Here is an 18,744-nt window from a genome sequence, read left to right on the forward strand (position 1 = left end):
GTCAATCGCCTCCAGATCATAAGTTCTGGTTCACGGCATATCCTACCCTTGTAGGGTATGGCCAGAGTGCCACCTTTCGTAACCTGATGATAAAGTCCGTTGAAAAAAGCTGTATTTAAACAGAATGCCTTTGTGTTTTCCTGAATGGTTCTTAGCTGTGCTTAATTGGTATATACCAGGTACATTTCGCCAGCATCCATCTACAGTCTCCCCTGGAAGGAAATGGATAAAACTCTGCGTCTCTCCGTTCACAAAGTCAGAAGCCAGCATTCTGCTTAAATTGTCGGGAACCCGCTTGCTAACTGAAAAAACAGGGTGCCCCTTTTGAAGAAAACGTCACGCCAGGCCTGGTGAACGATACAACAGGAACAAGCTTTATTTCAGCAACGTGGAGTCCGCTGGTATGGAGTAAGAGCTTCCACCGAACTCCAGGTGGAAGCTCCCTTTTATACAAAACCCACCTCCTTAGGCTGTATTGCCCCACCCAGTACTTGCGGAGGGAACATGCTGATACAATCATGACTCATGCACATATGCGAGGTTTTCCGGGGTTCCTGATGGCCCATTTTCCTGGAACAAAGGGCCATCTCCGGGCCCTTGTCAAAAGGTGGAGGGGGACATTGAGGTTCTTTAGCGGCCATTGCCACCTCAACGATCGGGTGGGGCGCCCAGCTGCCGGCTTGCCTATGATCACCATGCCCTACCTCCGTGATCGCGGGCGCCTCTGATGGCGGGGTTCGGTCCCGTTCCCAAGCCACCAAGGACCGAACCACGACATTCTGCCCCCCCAAAGGTCCATTCTCCAACCCCCCGGGACGGCCAGGATACCGCTTGTGGAAACGTTCAGTGAGTCGGGGCGCAAGGACGTCCGCTGCCCAGACCCATTCCCGGTCCCCCAAAGCGAAGTCCTTCCATTCCACGAGGTACTGCAACTTCCCCCTGTGGAGTCTAGAGTCCAGGATATCCGCCACCTCGTGGTGCTCCCCCCCCGGCAGGACCTCGGGCGCTGGCGGGGAAAACACGGGGTGCCAAACGTCACCGTCCGGAGTTTTTTTTAGAAGGCTCACGTGAAAGACGGGATGGATGTGCCGGAGGTTCTTGGGGAGCTTGAGCTTGACCGAAACTTCGTTGATCGGGGCCAAGACCTCGAAAGGCCCCAAAAACCGAGGGCCTAGCTTCTTGCTGGGCAAATTCAACCGTAGGTTCCGGGTGGAAAGGTAAACTCGATCCCCCGGTCGGATCTCCTCAGCTGGTCGTCTCTTCCGGTCGGCGTCCTCTTTCTGCGCTGCCTTGACTTTGTGGAGCTGCTCCTGCAGCGACTTCCAGCAGCTCCCGGCACGCTTCCCCCACTCGCGAAGGTCGGCCGATTCCCGGGCGGGGACCTCTCCAAGCTCCGGGAAGTGTCTCAGGTCTGTCCCGTAGACGACGGCAAAAGGCGACATCTCCGTGCTGCTGTGGTCTGCGTTGTTGTACGCGAACTCGGCCAGGGGGAGCAGGGGCACCCAGGTGTCTTGATGATAGGAACCGAAACACCGCAAGTACTGCTCCAGTACTTGATTAACCCGCTCGGTCTGCCCGTCCGTCTGGGGGTGGTAAGCGGAGCTCAGCCCTTGCTCGATGTCTAACAGGCGCAGGAAAGCTTGCCAAAACCGGGACACGAATTGTGAGCCCCGATCGGAAATCACCTTGTCCGGCAGCCCGTGCAGTCGGAACACGTGATCCAGGAACATCCGAGCCAACTGTGAAGCACTGGGGACACTGGCGCAAGGAATGAAATGGGCCTGTTTGGAAAATAGATCTACCACCACCCAGATCACCGTTTTCCCCTTGCTGGGAGGCAAGTCTGTTATAAAGTCCATGGAGATCACTGACCACGGCCGGGTCGGGACCTCGAGCGGGTGCAGCAGACCTTTCGGCTTGCCGACCCCCGGCTTGCAGGTCAGGCAGACAGGACAACCACTGACGTAAGCTTTTGTGTCCCGCCGCAGACTGGGCCACCAAAACCGCCGCCGGGCCAACTTCCAGGATTTTACGAAACCGAAGTGCCCGGCGGTCTTAGCATCGTGGCAGAGGCTGAGGGCTTCCCGTCGTAGCCCTTCCGGGACGTAGACAGCCTCCCCCCTCCGCCAGAGACCGGAGTCCAAAATCAAAGAGTCCCGGAGCTCAGCCAGCTCCTCGTCTGTCCCGTAGGCTGCCACTAGGCGGTCTCGGAGCGGGGCGGTCGCCGGGTCGGGCTCCCATTCCTCCCTGGCCCGACGCCTAGTGACGACCCCCCGTCCCAGCTGCTCCTCACCAAACACGGACCTGGTGCAGGGAGCGTACCCCTCCCCATAATGCGGCAGATGGGAGAGGGCGTCCGCGAGGAAATTCTCTTTGCCGGGGATGTGACCAAGCTTGAAATTGTACCGCGAAAAGAACTCCGCCCACCTCATCTGCTTGGCGTTCAGGGATCGCGGTTGCCGGAGCGCCTCCAGATTCTTGTGATCTGTCCAGACCTCGAACGGCTCCTCTGTTTCCTCCAGCCAATGCCGCCATTCGGTGAGGGCGAACTTAATCGCAAACGCCTCCTTCTCCCAGGTAGACCAGTTCCGCTCCGTTTCGGCGAATTTTCGTGAGAGGTAGGCCGCCGGCCTCAGCTGTCCCGCCTTGTCTCGCTGCAGGAGAACCGCCCCGGCTGCTGCGTCGCTGGCGTCGACTTGTACCACCATCGGCTGGGTTGGGTCGACGTGCAGTAGCGTGGGCTCAGACGCGAAAGCTTGCTTGAGGGCCAGGAACGCTGCCTCCGATTTCTCATTCCAGCCGAGCGCTGCGCTGGGCCGCGTGGCGCGAGGACCTCTCCCCTTGGTACCTAGCAAGTCCGTGAGGGGAGCCACTACGGAGGAGTATCTGGGGATGAAGCCTCTAAAAAAGTTAGCAAACCCCAGGAAGCTTTGTAGCTGTTTCCGGGTGCGGGGCCTTTCCCAGGCCAGCACCGCCTGCACCTTCTCGGGGTCCATAGCTATGCCCTGGGCTGAGATGCGGTAGCCCAAATAGTCCAGGGAGGGACGGTGGAATTCGCACTTAGCCAGCTTCACGTATAGGTGGTTTGCCAGCAGGCGCTTTAACACCTCCCTCACCAGGGTCACGTGCTCTTGGGGATCTTGGCTGTAGATCAGGACGTCATCCAAATAAACCACCACCCCCTGAAACAGAAGGTCCTGCAACACCTCATTAATTAGACTCATGAAAACCCCAGGTGCCCCGCTTAAGCCGAACGGCATCACTTTAAATTCGAATTGTCCCAATTGACAGTTAAACGCTGTTTTCCACTCATCCCCCTCCCGGATGCGTACCCGGTAGTACGCCTCCCTTAGGTCCAGCTTAGTGAACAGAGTCCCTTTGCCCAGCCGGGCCAGCAAATCCGGGATCAGCGGGAGGGGGTAAGCGTTCCCCGCTGCGATGGCGTTGAGGCCCCGGTAGTCCTGGCACAGCCGTCGGGACCCATCCTTTTTCCGGACGAACAAGACTGGAGCTCCCATGGGACTGGAAGCGGGCCGGATGAAACCTCGGGCCAGATTTTTATCCAAAAACTCCCGGAGGTCCTTGAGCTCACCCTCACTCATCTTGTAGATGCGCCCTTTGGGTAGTACCGCCCCCTCTGGGATGTTGATAGCGCAGTCCGTGCGGCGGTGTGGGGGTAGCTCGTCCGCTTCCCGCTCGCTGAAAACGGCTGCGAGGTCTCGGTACTCTGGCGGGACCTCGGGCTCTGGTTTCTCCTGCTGCGCCGCCGCCGCTCCCCTGGGACGCGCCGCCGTCCTCTTGTGGCTGGAATTCTCGTGGGGGACCCGATGCCGTGCACCCACCGTCAAGTCGAACTTCAGGGTCCCCGCCCGCCAGTCCACCACGGGGTTGTGTTCCTTCAGCCAATCCAGGCCCAACACCGCCCGATATCCCGCTACGGGGACCTGGATCAGCCACCGCAGCTCTTGGTGGTCCCCTATGTGGATGGCGATAGGACCCACCTCCTCCCCGAAAGGTCCCCCCTGAATCGGGCTGCCGTCCATCTGGACGAAAACCAGGGGAACCTTCCGAATGCGCTTCGGTAGCCCCAAAGCCCGGGCTATCTGGGGGTGGACCATGCTGTGGTCGCATCCAGAGTCCAAAAGAGCCTCCCCCACCCAACTTAGTCCGTTCTCCGGGTTCCGGAGCTCTAAAATTACCACGTTCGGAGGTCGCGCCTCATGCTGCAGGGGTTTTCCCTCGCACCGCGGGACCTGCTGCCCGGCGCCGTCTACAGCAGGTCCTGGCCGTTTCCCGTCGCCTGGGCGCTTCCCGGTTCGTTGCGGAGGTCCTCCGCCCGGCGTGCCTGCTGGGGGCGTGTCGCACCTCCCCCCTGGGAGAGCCCGCGGTCCTCCCCCCCTTGCCGTTGGCACGCTGCTGCGAAATGTCCTGACCCCCCGCATTTCAGGCACAGACCTTCCCGGCGTCTCCTTTCCCGCTCGGGGTTCGGGGGTCGTTTGGGGCGAGAGTTGTCGGGGCCCGGTCTCGGCGCCTCGGCTGACCCGCCTTTGGCCTCCCGGGGGGGTGCGGCGGCCCAACCCAGGCTGGCTTCCAACTTGGCGACCACAAAACACCACCCCTCCAGTGTAGACAGATCTTCTTCCGTCCCCTTGATCACGGCCCATTCCCTGAGCTTCGGGTTAAGGCCCTCCCGGAAGTACTCGATTTGGGTCTCCTCGTTCCAGGAGAACACCTTGCCTGCTTCCCTCCGGAAAATGTCTATATAGTCCATAACCCCCCTAGTACCCTGTCGAAGTCCCTTGATCCGACTCTTTGCCTTGTCCTCAGCCTGGGGGTCCTGGAATCGTCGGCGGAGCGCGACCACGAAGTCCTGCAGGTCCCGAGTTGCCGGGTCGCCGCGCTCGGCCAACCCTAGGTACCACTGACCCGCCTTGCCCTGGAGACACGAGGCCACCCCCCAGACCAAGTCCTCGGAGTCCTCATACCGGTCTCCATACCTCCGGGCATGCGTCAGCGCGTGGAGGAGGAACTGCGGGAGGTCGTCCGGCGTCCCGTCGAAACGCGCCTTAAGCTCTGGGGGGGAACGTTTTGGAGAGTAGTCCGACCCCCTCCGGATCCGGGATTCTCGGCGTCCGCCGTCTCGTCCTGCTCCGCTCCACCGGCTACCAACTTGCCCAACGACGCCGTGCCGCTCCCTGCCTTGCACGTCGCTCCTGCGTTGGTCCGGCTCTCGCCGCCCCGTCGGCTCACCCGCTCCCCCGAGATCCTCTGCTATCTCGCCTCTCCGCTGGCCGTCTCGCCTACTCGGGACTGAAAACTGCTCCGGGTCGGGGTCCGGGGCCCGCTCACCAGTACCGGGCTCGTCCTCGTCGCTGGAGACGTCCTCACTCGACGCGATCCCCTCCGCCGTTGTATTACCAGTCCCCCCGGGCCCGGCCCGAGCTTGCTCACGGGCTTCGGCTGCCTGCAAGCGCCTGGCCAAGTCCGCCATGGCCCGCCGCAGGTCCTCTAGGGATTCCTCAGGTCCTACCGGGCGAAGCGCCTGCCTCAGCTGGGTGTCCCAGGTTGGGGCCAACCCCCCAGACCTCGGCGCGCTCCCCGCCGTGCTTGGGAAACCCATGGCCCGGCGCCTTCCCTTGGCCGCCGCTGCCGAGGGTCTCGGGGTCCCGGACAGCTGCTCCTGGCCCCCCGATTTTCGGAGGAAATCTCCCGGGGACATTAAACTCATGTTCCCGGGGTTCGTGGGGGTCGAGACCGCCCCGTTGCTTGAAAACGCCATCTCTGGATCCGTCCCGATAAGCGCTCGGATGCGATGCCGACCCTGGAGTTCGGTGGGAAGCTCTTACGATGTCGGGAACCCGCTTGCTAACTGAAAAAACAGGGTGCCCCTTTTGAAGAAAACGTCACGCCAGGCCTGGTGAACGATACAACAGGAACAAGCTTTATTTCAGCAACGTGGAGTCCGCTGGTATGGAGTAAGAGCTTCCACCGAACTCCAGGTGGAAGCTCCCTTTTATACAAAACCCACCTCCTTAGGCTGTATTGCCCCACCCAGTACTTGCGGAGGGAACATGCTGATACAATCATGACTCATGCACATATGCGAGGTTTTCCGGGGTTCCTGATGGCCCATTTTCCTGGAACAAAGGGCCATCTCCGGGCCCTTGTCAAAAGGTGGAGGGGGACATTGAGGTTCTTTAGCGGCCATTGCCACCTCAACGATCGGGTGGGGCGCCCAGCTGCCGGCTTGCCTATGATCACCATGCCCTACCTCCGTGATCGCGGGCGCCTCTGATGGCGGGGTTCGGTCCCGTTCCCAAGCCACCAAGGACCGAACCACGACATAAATACAGTTTCTTCCCCCCTGAAAAAAGAATGTGCATAATTATATCATCTTTTTGAAATAAATTGTTCATATTTTTATTATACATCTTTCTCACTCAACCTTCTTAGTTCTCATCTGTTTTTCAGGTTGTTGTTGTTTTTTCCCGTTTCTTCATGGTTAGTGTAAATTTTGCATCCTGTCTGTTGAACCTTAGCCTAAATAGGTTTGAGTCCCTGAAAAAGCCCTTCCCTAATCCTCAAGCATGCTTATGAATGCTGCAGTTAATGAACTTCTCAACAAATGTTGCACTTGGATATTGTGTCTGCCAAGATTGCTTTCCTGATTCAATAGTGGTGTGTACAATAGAGAGAAGTAAAGAGGCAGTGAATTCTTCAGTTGCTGGCTCTGTGTACTCCAGGGGGTACAAAACCACTAAATGCTTTGCTTGCAAACTGCAGTAATCCGAATTGAATTTATTCCTCCCCTAGAGGAACGCTTACACAAACAGTCAGGTACTTGAAAAGAGGTGCTAGCTTTCCCTTGGAGATGAAAGTTTTGCCCAGTGGCGAAGAGCCAGACTGACAGAACAGTATTCTAATGTGAAGGCTTAAAAAAAAATTCCTGAAAGGTCAGCAAATCCATGTTTAAGCCTTTCAGCTGTTTAAAGTTAATCCCATGATTTTTCTCTTAAGTATTATATTGCTTTCCCTCATAACCTTTTTTCTCCATTTAAAATTCCAGCTGCAGTAAAACCTTTGTTCTCGTCAGCTAAAGCATACATGCAGTACCCACGGAACCACAAGAGGCATAGCGAGATCATAAAACGCTGTAAAATAGTTTATGCAAAGTTGTAATTAGAACGATACAGAAAAGAACTGAAGCAGGGAAATTGCTCAGTGAAAATACGTCAGTTAAGAAATTCAGGACGTGATATTTGTGAATGCCTTTCCGTGGTGCTACGTCTGGTGGTGTTTGGCTTCTTCCAGTAAATTCTTAATACAATAATTATATTGCAAGACTACCATTTCTGCTTTGCATTCTACAAGAGGGTGGCTAATGAGTCTCTCCCAGAAGTCACCTCTAATGCATCAGCACAGACCATGAATTCCAGTCAGCTGTTTTGTGGAGTTCCAAAGCTGGAAAATAAAATTCTGTTTAGAGGAGCTCCAGGGGTTTCTGAAGGGAAACTAGGCAGCTACTGGTGACTTGGCATCTGGAAGAAGTTCCTGACAGAGCGGTTTCTCAGTGGAACCGGCTTCCTCGGGAGGTGGTGGGTTCTCCATCTTTGGAGATTTTTTAACAGCAGCTGGAGAGCCATCAGATGGAGAGGCTGATTCTGTGATGGTTCAAGGGGGTGGCAGGTGACAGTGGATGAGCGATAGGGTTGTGAGTGTCCTGCATAGTGCAGGGGGTTGGACTAGATAACCCAGGAGGGTCCCTTCCAACTCTATGATTCATTTGAGAAAGGAGAGTGGGAGATACTCTTTACTCAACAAATAAACTGAAATTCATGGCCATGGAGGTATAGTATAGATGGCTTTTAAAAGATGGTTAGGCAGGTGCATGGAGGAGAGGTCTGTCAACGACCATTATCCACATCGACTGAAGTCTAGCCCAATCTCATCAGATTTTGGAAGCTAAGGAGTGTCGGTTTTGGATAGTATTTGATGGGCGACCACCGGGAAATTCCAGATTTGCTACACAGAGGCAGGCGATAACAAACCACCTCTGAAATTTAATTGCCTCAAAAACCTTACAGATCTTCCATAAGTTGGAGACGACCTAGGCGTCCCTTTCCACCCCCAAAGTTTAAAACACGGACTGTTTTATTAATGAAGTCTTTTGAAGTACCTCTCTGTGCGACTGTATAAAAACAGGTGGTGCAGAACACTGAAGAAAAACGTCTGAAAATGTTTATTAAGGAAGTATGAAAGATAGGCGATGACATTTGATTATGAGACTGCACTGTTGTCATCAGCAACTAATCAGGCCACATTCCTGGGCGCCCTATTCTTAGAGAGATGGTAGGCAGTAAGGGTAAGTTAGGCACAATGGGATTTTACTGCTCAGCACTTCGAAAAAAGGGGTTGAATTTTTAGCCGCCGAAGCGTAGTAATGACCAGATTTGACCTCAAGAGGTTGGAACACAGAGCATTTTTTCCTTGTGTAGCATTTCTCAAGCTGGCACAGTCATTGGGCCTGATCATTTAAGAGATCTAGAACAGTGGTTCTCAACCTGTGGGTCGGGACCCCTTTGGGGGTCAAACGGCCCTTTCACAGGGATTGCGGCAGCAAGCAGCTTGGCTGCGGGGGGGGGGGGGGCACCATCCACACAACAGCCTTGAGAGGTAGATTAAAAAAAAAAACAGGAAAAAAGCCAATTTATATACAATCATGAACAATGGATCTTCACACCATTTGTCAGTTTTGTGAAAGAACACTGGCATAATTTTACGGTTGGGGGTCACCACCACACGAGGAACTGTATTAAAAGGTTGCGACATTAGGAAGGTTGAGAACCACTGATCTAGAACAAGATGAGTTGTCCATCCCCTGTTCCTATGGCTAAGGAATCTGTTGGCTCCGTCTTCAGATCTTGGGAAGAGACTGCAGGACGGGAGAGGCAGTTCAGCGGCTCACTCCCATCTCTTAAACATGGCTAACGGATTCGTGCTTCAGATAAATACATTTGGGCTTTTGTTTTTCAGAATCCAGTGCTCTTAAATGGGGAGGGGGTGCACAAACCAGCTTGGAAAAAGGGGTTGCAGGAGGCTCCCTAGTACAGAACAGTCTCATTTTAGGCCCCCTTTCCAACCTGCTTGGGTAATCAGAGACTCACAGCAACACAAACATACACGCTGGTGTTCCTTGAAGGGTGGTCCTAAGCCTGGGCCAGCTAAAACTTCTGCAACTGTGTCAAATTCATTGCTCGCCTATGCCGTGGTGAGGATTGGTCCAAACAGTTGCCACAGGAAATATCTGTAGCTCATGGGCCTCGGAGCTCTTTGTGTGCTCAGAGGATAGTTTTGCTGCAGACAAGACTCCGTTCTCCTACAGGTGTGCATAAAGCACCCAGGGCCAGGCTGGAATGGCGAAGAAGGCAAGAGAGGCTCACAATCCAGTAGTCAGCAGATCTCAGCAGAGATTACTAATAAAATTGCCTTTGCTGGTGATTTCCACGCAGGCTTGCTCCAAAAGACTGTCTTCTTCAAATTTTAGAAGGCAGGAATTGGCTTGAGGTGCCAGCAACACGAACATTTTGTGTGTTGTTGTAAAGGAGCTGAAGTTATTCCTATCAGGAATCCATGGGGTGTTTTTAAGTGTGGATGCGAGAACCACCCTCATGCATAAAACGTATTTAGTTTTGCAGAGATCAAGTCAGCATTAATTCCTTGGGGGGAGGGGGGAGGATTCACTCGCTCCCATAAGGCTCATTAGTGCCCCTTTCAATTTTAGCTTTGTCTTTTTACATATGTCTTCATGTCAAATCATTAGTGTAGGCTGCTAATATTTTAGCTGCAAGGCACTGACCCCTTGCGAAGCTGATGGGAGCTTAAATCTTGTCTGAGAAATTAGACTTGTCCTAGTCAAAAAGGTGATGAATACCTGCCACTCACTAATATGCCAGGGGGTCACTTGCCTCCCCAGTGCAGGAAAGGAAGGAAATGCAGTTTTGTAGGCTTCAGAGCTAAATCATGCCAGATGCGGGTAGTTGACAGTGATGTAACGTCTAAAGTCCCACAGACCAGTTCTGGTATTTCTGTGTTTGCCATTTTAAAAATCCACAGACATGATAAAAGTAAAAGTTATACGTTCTCCAGGATCTTCCATGACTAGGTCACTTTTAAAGTGGCATAACACATTCCCAATTATATAGACTGCTTATAATCCAGAGGAAAGTGAGTGCTTCTTTTTACCCCCAAACCAAATATTGGCTTGTGTGTGTGTGTTTTGGATTCTGTTTCTCCCAGGCGAATTGAATAAGCAGAATTTTTACAGTTAGGGTGATAGAAAAACATGCATTTCTTTTTCTTGACTCCCAGGCTGGTCAGTATTATATGGTGTGCTTTAAAAGTAATTCATACTTGGAAATAGCTATTTTTTCCACTTTGTAATAAGTAGCATGTCCTTTGTCACTGAAATGCCAAAGAACAACGACAATCATACCTGGTAAATAAAACTATTGAAATCTATAAAACACCTCTATTAAATTATTGTCATAGCTGCTTTGAGGCATATGGGGCAAAAATTGACTGCTTTGTATATTGGGGGGTTATTCGATACAGATGGTTATCTAATAGACCCAAATGGACCCTGATACCTATGATGTACATATTCCTGCATGATGCATTGAAAGTTTGAAGCCAAAGTTATATTAAGTATCATTAACTCTAAATTCCATTAGCATCAGCAGGATTGAAGGTTAGCTTTATCTAGATTGGGGCTGAGTAATTGAATTTAATTTGTAAAAATAATGAATGTAAGGTAAGAAGATTCAGAGATTTGTTCCAGCTTTTATTGGAGGACTTCTTTGCTCTTTTGCCCCAAATGTACTGTCTTTATATATTTTAGTATTATAGTACTCGATCTGGAAGCAGCAGAGTGTGTGATAATGTTCCTTGCCCGAGAAAGGTTGCAAAGTCCTCTTATAGCTCAAAATAAATTTCGCCAACTTCATCATACCACTCCCCTCCTCCCCATGACCAATAGCTCTGCCTCTTAAATAAACAGCCAGATCCTTGCATTTGTTCTGCAGCAGATTGCTAGGCAAAGAGACGACCCCCCCCCCCTTTGCTGGAATGTGCTCCCTGCAGTTTTGCCAAAGGGAGCTTTGCCACAGCTCTGTTGGGACTTGACAGAGTGCTACCACAGGGTTCTTCCACTAGTTAAAGCAGAGCTTCTTGAGCAAATTAACCCTTGATCTCCCTTCCTCCTAAACTGTTCTGCCTACAGATAAGTATGCTTTCACAAGAAAAAATAGTACCGGTTTGTAAGCATTGCACTGTGGAATATGGAAAGCACTATTTAGTTCTGGCAGGGTTTTTTAAAAAAAAATAGCAGCTGTTGAAATATATGCAGCGGTCTTACATTAGTGTAGGCTAGGAATTCCCAAAGTGGTTGGTACACCCCCCCCCCCAGGAGGGCAGTAGAAGGATCCAGGGGGGTAGTGAGGAATCGGGAGCATTAGAGGGGCAACAGACTGACTCTTCCTGCTTGCGTTTTCCTAGCAAGAGATGCTCCAAGGTGATTTGCCATTGGGTATTAGTGACCCTGAACTTCCTTGGTGGTCTCCCATTTCTCCCAGCATCCCAGTGCTGACCAGGACCAACCCTGTTTAGCTTCCTGAAGAATATGACAGCTTCAGTGGATGGGCTGGATGGGATCCAGCCCAGATCTCCAGGAATTTCTTAACTCAGGGTTGGCAACTCTTCCCCAAAAGTCTACATCTCTGGGAGGCTGGAAAAGCCTTCTCCTACTTGCTCCTGGCCATGGGATTCTCCACTGCTTGTCTGTCTCTAGCCATCGCATGGAGACTGACACCCTGTCTGTCTCTCTTTCCCCTTCTGTCTTTCTCCCCAAGGAGGACTCAAAGTGGCTTTTACAAATAACTTTTTTTCCCCCAGTCTGAAATATGGTCTCTGCAAAACAACCAAAAAAGCAATGTAGGAAGTATTGCATCTTTTGAACTTGCAATATACCTAACATGGAGGGGAGGGGGGGACACACTCTAGGGATGTGGCTTGGGAGCCAAGGGGCTGGCAATCCAAATAAGATTTGTGAACCACTAGCTTAAGTAGGCAGTAAAGTTTTCCCTTGTAGTTAATTAAGCGCCTTATAGTTGTGCTTGCCCTTACAAAACACCTTGTCAAGCGACGACTCAGCTGGCAAGTTTCAGTGGATACGTGTGGCTTGTCCAAGAAAACAGAATGAGTCCCTGAGACTGTGAGTTGGAACTTGGGCCCTCGATCATTGGTTTCAAAACAGTTTAGATTTCCTGTAAGTAACCACAGTTACTTACAGCTCCCTGTGGTGACAGTGGGGATGTGCCCAGAGTGGGGTTGTGTGTAGCTGGCAAACCGAAACATCAGTTCAAACATCAGAGAGGACACGCAGTAATGGGTTTAAACTTCAAGTACAACGATACTTGGGGAAGGCACTGGCAAACCCCCCCGTATTGAGTCTGCCATGAAAATGCTAGAGGGCGTCACCCCAAGGGTCAGACATGACTCAGTGCTTGCACAGGAGAAACCTTTACCTTTTTTACAACGATATAGGCTAGATATCAGGAAAAAAGTTTTCACAGTCAGAGTAGTTCAGCAGTGGAATAGGCTGCCTAAGGAGGTGGTGAGCTCCCCCTCACTGGCAGTCTTCAAGCAAAGGTTGGATACACACTTTTCTTGGATGCTTTGGGCTGATCCTGCGTTGAGCAGGGGGTTGGACTAGATGGCCTGTGTGGCCCCTTCCTATGATTCTTTGATATAATCCTTCCATTTATGCCACACACACTGTGGAGCAGCTCTTCCTTGCCCCAATTCATCTAGATTTCTTCCAAAAGATTTTCATGTCCTTGTTGAAGTTGCCAAGGTCATATACTTGCTTGGGTGATACTGATTTAGCTGATTGGTTCCAACAGCAGAATAATTGGTGTGTTTTTGTTGGTGGGAGGCATTTCAGAGATAGAACTTCAGATGGATATGCTCGTCTCTCATTGGAATACCTGTCGGCACTCAAGTGTTTTCAGAGTTTATCTTTTTGGGGGATTGGAGTTGTTCTGTAAATTTATATCCCCATTGGCAAAACACTGAGGCTAGGGCTGCCAAAAGCTGTCTTATTTCAGACTGAACAGTGCGAGGGCATAAAACTCTTTGCCTAAAGGCATAGCTAAGCAAGGAAAAGACCAATGCCTTTAGGGCAAAAAAATTCAATTGTCTTTGTAGTTTGTTAACTCTCCCCCCCCACACACACAAACACAGAGTTCATTCGTAATCCGTTGACTTCTGGGAATTTGGAAATTGAAGCTCTGATTTTCTCAGACTTCCATGCTGGGCAGTAGACAGGACCTCATTGGGAACACGGTTTTGTCTCCTTCCCTCCTCAGAAAAAAATGACTGCAGTTCCTCATGTTCATCCCACTTCCCTCTCTCCTTTTTGAAATTCAGACGGGAAGCTTGTTGGAGAAGGAACCAGCCCTTTGGGCTTATGCTACCCTGTAGAGCAGTGGTCCCCCAACCCCCCGGTCTAGGGACCGGGACCGGTCCGTAGATCAGTCGGTACCAGTCTGTGGCTCCTCCTCATCGTCCTCCGTGGCTGCTGCCTCGGGGGCTGCCCTGCCACTCTGCCGCCGGCTCACCTTTGGTGCTCTCTGGCGGCCGCCATGGCTGGGGCTCCCCCTCGGCATGGCACTGCGCAGCTGCTGCTGGCAGCACCCCCCCAGCGGGCGGTGGGAAGTCAGGCGCACTGGCGGGAAAGCAAGTGGGGCAGGGGCTCGGGTGGCGGCAAGGTCCCTTGGCAAAAGACTGCCCCCCTCCCCCAGCCTCAGTAAATTTGTCAAGCATTGACCAGTCCCCAGTGATAAAAAGGTTGTTTTTCAGAAGAAACAAGCCAAGCTTGCAGCATTAATCCAACATAGGATTCTAGAGAATTTTGCCATTAGTACAGCCATTGTTTAATTTAGATACCTCCTTTTAAAATGTATAGATATTCCTTGTAATGATGTAACAATGTTAGTATGTGCTGCAGCACTGAGTTCTCCAACATTTCAAGTTGGCTGTGCCTTATTTTGTCCCAGAATGCTGCAGGAAAGCCAAAGGATCTTTTTATCATCTGAGGGCTTCTTGCTTTCTAAGATTGCAGGTGCTGTGCTGAAGAAGCCCTGGGTGGCCACGACCGCTCTCAGTGCAGCATAACAGTTTAAAGCGGCAGTCACTTTGTCATTTATGGGTATCGGGACCCCAGGAGCACGCAAACACAGGCTATGAGGGAAGAGCAATATTGAAACACTAAGCTAGTAGTGGATTATAGAACATAGTTTGGTAGGAAAGAGATTCCTTGTTTGTTTCTTACGGCTTTTCTTTTCAGGTCCCAGTGTGCTAGTTACTGCAGTCAGACTTTAAAAGGACAGCTCTATTTCATCTTTATTTTGCAGGGTCTTTCTCATTGTATTTGTTTTCCTCCTGTCCTTTGCAGGTCTAAAGACTTCCGATGGAGATAGCCGGGAGAGTTTAAAGGAACGGGACGTGGAGGCTCCGTCTCTTCTGAGCGCTGTGCCTGCTGGCGTCTCGTAGTTCAGTCATATGCATGAACCTTTAGGAATTTGCTGTAAATAGTGGAAATGTTTTTTTGATATGGACATTGTTGCTTGGCCAGAATGAATCATCTTCAGTAGCATCACGAAGTTGAAACAGGCTTAAAAAAAAATACATATATATATATATCACCTCAATTTGGTAAGTAGTGACAATAAAGCTACTTTTCGTCAAACAGTTTTGATATGGCTGCACATTCTATAGAAAGCATCTTTTTGGCCTTTGGGTGAACTTACTTCATTGGCTTAGTTGCTGAGTGACACACAGAAACGGAGCAAACGTGCGGGCTGTTAAATTGGCACATTCCCATCGAAGCCTACAGTCGACTGGTGATCGCAGGCCAAATTCCAGGCAGTCAGTTCCAGCAAGGCCTTTCACACAGGCATCCCTTTCTGGGTTGAGGTACAGGCCCCAAGTAGATGGCTGGCTCCGTCCAACTCGGCCCAGTCCGCTGGAGGTGGCTGGAACGAATGCTTTTCAGTCAGAAGGCCGGGTGAGGGGTACTCTGATTCAGGAGCCCCCGTCCCACTCATCAGCAACCTTTAAACGTAGAGCACCAACTTTTTATTAGGTAAACATTTGCAGGCAGCAGTGCCTGTGATGGATTGTGAACAGAGAAGTTAACAAAACTTTAAAGAGTTTACATGGGAACGCAGTCTGCCGGGGCAGAAATGCATCATCCCAAAGAAGCAGTGGGAATCTGAGGTAGGCGGCCCAGCCATTCACCCCGTACAAAATGCTCCACGGTGGTTTTTAATACAATGGACCGTCTGGGAAATCTTAACGCTCTTAAGGTTAAAGGATGACTAGAATGTGGAGGCTATTTTGAAACCCTACATCTGATTCCTACTATTCTTGGCACAGAGATAGAATGTGAAATAAAACACGATGGAATCAGTTAAGTGAGCATTGTTGGTGATTTGTTATCGGGGTACTGCGAGCCGTTTCCCGATGATGTCAGTCGCTCGTTCGCCTAAAGTTAATTCCGTTACCAAGACTGTGTAAATTCAGGATTGAATTCTAACACTATAAAAGTCATCCCAAAAACTATTTTGGCTATTATTCCAGTTTCTTAGACTGTAAGACAAAAATGCAAGTTCAAAGCTCATATACAGTGAATTCAGTCTTGTGGCAGAAATGTATGCCATTAGATTCAAGGTGGGTTGATATATTCATACCACAGGTAAGAGCACCAGAATGTCTATATTCTTTAGGCATAGAAACCCAGGAAAAATTAACTTTTTAGTGACTTTATACAAATGACCTAAGAAGCTTCAGACATTTGCAACACAACCTCCCAAGCGTGTTTATTCAAAAGGCTACTTGAGCCCAGTAGGACCTGCTTCCAACTAAGATGGGCATAAGAGTGTATTCATTGTGCTCTTTATCAGTGCTTAAAATTCACCCTTTTCCCTCCACTGTCATTTGCAGCTCTTCTAGCTCCTGTTTATTTTAGATATTTTATTTACCACTTTACTGTGTATTAAGCATAACAGTTTATAGAAATTAAAACACACAAAATACAATACTGCACAAAATACCACTCAACAGCATTAAAAACTAAAAGATAATTAAACTCAGTGGGGGGATAAGGTGTCTTCTAGAACAGGCAAACCTTTGGAAGGCATAGGAAGGACACTAAGGAGGGGCCTACCTCTCGGGGAAAGGTCTTCCACATCATTTGGGGCCCATGCTAAGAAGGCCTTTGCATGAATCTTGGTCATGCAGATCAGGAAAACGTGGCTTTCTGCAGAAGAGCCAGTTTGGCCTAGCGGTTAAGAGCGGTGACCTCTAATCTGGAGAGCCGAGTTTGATTCCCCGCTCCTCCACATTCAGGGTGACCTTGAACTAGTTACAGTTCTTGAGCTCTCTGAGCCTCACAAGTTGTCTGTTGTAGGGAGAGGAAGTTAACAGCCAAATCACTGAACGTCAACCAAGGAATTCCACGCTGTATTGGCAATATAACTATTTTACCACTGTATGAGAACTAGAATTATCTTTATCTGCAAGAATTCTTGCTTCTTGGCCTTCTTGGCTAAGATCAAGTGTAGTGTCTGTTCTTATCAGTTATTGTTTAGATAACATACAGTGCAATCCTGAAGACATTTCTACACTTACAGGTAAGTAACATTTTTGAGTAGACCTGCTTAGGATTCATTCTTATATTGTCCGTGCAGGGCCAATTGCAGGCACAGGTCACCAACAAAAATTAAATTACATTAAAGGGGGGGGGGGATAAACATGTGTATGTTTTCTCCATGCTCCCTTCTGATTATCACAGTAGGGAATCACAAGGCCTTTGAGATTAGCAGTGAATGTAATGCTTTCAAAACTGGCCAGATAACAATTTTGCTGCAAACCTCAGTCAGCGTTCTCGTTGAATTTCGCCCCAGCTGAGAGTTCCAGACAGGCTTCAAAGGCAGCCCCTTGTAGAGTGTACTGCTTTAAGTGAATGGGCTCAGCATATGAATGAACATAGCCAGAGTATGGTTATTGAATGGCTGCAGCTGCAGCGCTAATCAAAGATGGCCAAAGGCACCATGTGCCACAGAGCCAGTTTGGTGTAGTGGTTAGGAGTGCAGCCTTCTAATTTGGCATGCCGGGTTTGAATCTTCGCTCCCCCACATGCAGCCAGCTGAGTGACTTTGGGCTCGCCATGGCGCTGATAAAGCTGTTCTGACCAAGCAGTAATATCAGGGCTCTCTCAGCCTCACCCACCTCACAGGGTGTCTGTTGTGAGGAGAGGAAAGGGAGGGCGATTGTACGTCGCTTTGAGCCTCCTCCGAGTAGACTAAAGCGGCATATAAGAACCAACTCTTCTAATCTCATTACTTAATCGATTCCTTGTGACAGAAGCAAATGTTCAAATGTTAAGCTTCTGTTAGCTGGTCTTTTCTTTTTACATTGTTAACACATAGTTCAAGAGTTTTCCCGAGACTTGCTGCTAGGCAGTGTTTCATATTCTGCATGTTTCCCATCTCTGGCCCTTCAAAGCAGTCCCTTTGTCCCTGGTGTCAATGTTAATCCTTCATTAAAAAAAAAACCTCTCAAACTGTTTATCCAAATATTGTGATGTCTCCAAGACCATTTAGAAAGCTGGGGTTGCGTTGTATAATAAAGCATACACAGTACTATAAATAATTCTCTTTCAGTTTTCAATTTGGGAACAACTCCAACTGACCCAAGTAGATGATATCATTGCATACTGTCTACTGCCAGTCAAAGACTGTAGTTTATGCTACTTTTGATGTTGTGGTACAGTGTGCTTAGCTAATGGCCCAGATATTTATCTAAAGTAAATCTTCATCACCCCAAAAGCCCCGCCATCTGCAAGATTAGCTCATTTTTGAGGCCTTGTTTAAATACACAGCGGAGATCTTGGACAGGGTATTGAGTATGTCTTCTGAGAGTGTAATTGTAGGAATTTTACCTAAGTTGTATTCAGACACAAGGAATGAAAAAGATAGGTTGGATCAGCATCGTTTCTGTTAAGGCTTTTAATGTGTATAAAACTGCTGACGAAAATACAGATCTCTAAAGCACTGACTAGAAGAAGAAGAGTTGGTTCGTATATGCCTCTTTTCTCTACCCGAAGGCATCTCAAAGCGTCTTACCTTCCCTTTCCTCTCCCCACAACAGACCCCCTGAGAGGGAGGTAAGGCTGAGAGAGCCCTGAGATTACTGCTCAGTCAGAACAGCTTTATCAGTGCCATGGTGAGCCCAAGGTCACCCAGTTGATTGCATGTGGGGGAGTGCGGAATCAAACCTGGCTCGCCAGATTAGAAGTCTGTGCTCCTAACCACTACACCAAGCTGGCTCTACCTAAAATATATTTAAATTATACTAAAAATTAACTCCCACCCAATCGGGAAACCCATCCAGGGCCATCAAAAAAACCCAGGGTTTCACGAAAGCCTGCCATACAGTCTACCCCCTAAACCAGGCATTTTCTCCAGGGGAACTGATCTCTGTTGGCTGGAATTCAGTTCCAATTGTGAGAAATCTCCAGGCCCATCCGGAGGTTGCAGCCCTACTCAACCTTGATCTCCGAGGAGTCTTCAAGCTGAAGGGAATTCTATACCTGTGCATTGTTGCATCCTAAGCTGCCATTTG

At 49.9% G+C, this 18,744-nt stretch overlaps 1 protein-coding gene and 2 non-coding genes across 3 annotated transcripts in view; all 3 read left to right on the top strand.

Moving 5' to 3' along the window:
• MRPL13 (mitochondrial ribosomal protein L13) overlaps window positions 1–15,533 on the top strand; it is a 31,864-nt gene extending 16,331 nt beyond the window's left edge. The window contains exon 7 of the mRNA XM_077351587.1: window positions 14,513–15,533. Within this exon, the coding sequence (XP_077207702.1) occupies window positions 14,513–14,537 (25 nt within the window). The 3' untranslated portion in view covers window positions 14,538–15,533. The remainder of the gene's footprint in view (window positions 1–14,512) is intronic.
• On the top strand, window positions 9,232–9,366 carry LOC143845296 (small nucleolar RNA SNORA5). Its single transcript, XR_013234350.1, has one exon. It is a non-coding gene; the product is annotated as a small nucleolar RNA SNORA5 (small nucleolar RNA).
• Window positions 15,534–16,645: 1,112 nt separating the features above from the next.
• On the top strand, window positions 16,646–16,836 carry LOC143845288 (U2 spliceosomal RNA). Its single transcript, XR_013234343.1, has one exon. It is a non-coding gene; the product is annotated as a U2 spliceosomal RNA (small nuclear RNA).
• Window positions 16,837–18,744: the final 1,908 nt, after the last annotated feature.

The sequence above is a fragment of the Paroedura picta genome, chromosome 9, assembly GCF_049243985.1.
Source record: "Paroedura picta isolate Pp20150507F chromosome 9, Ppicta_v3.0, whole genome shotgun sequence".
NCBI lineage: Eukaryota > Metazoa > Chordata > Lepidosauria > Squamata > Gekkonidae > Paroedura > Paroedura picta.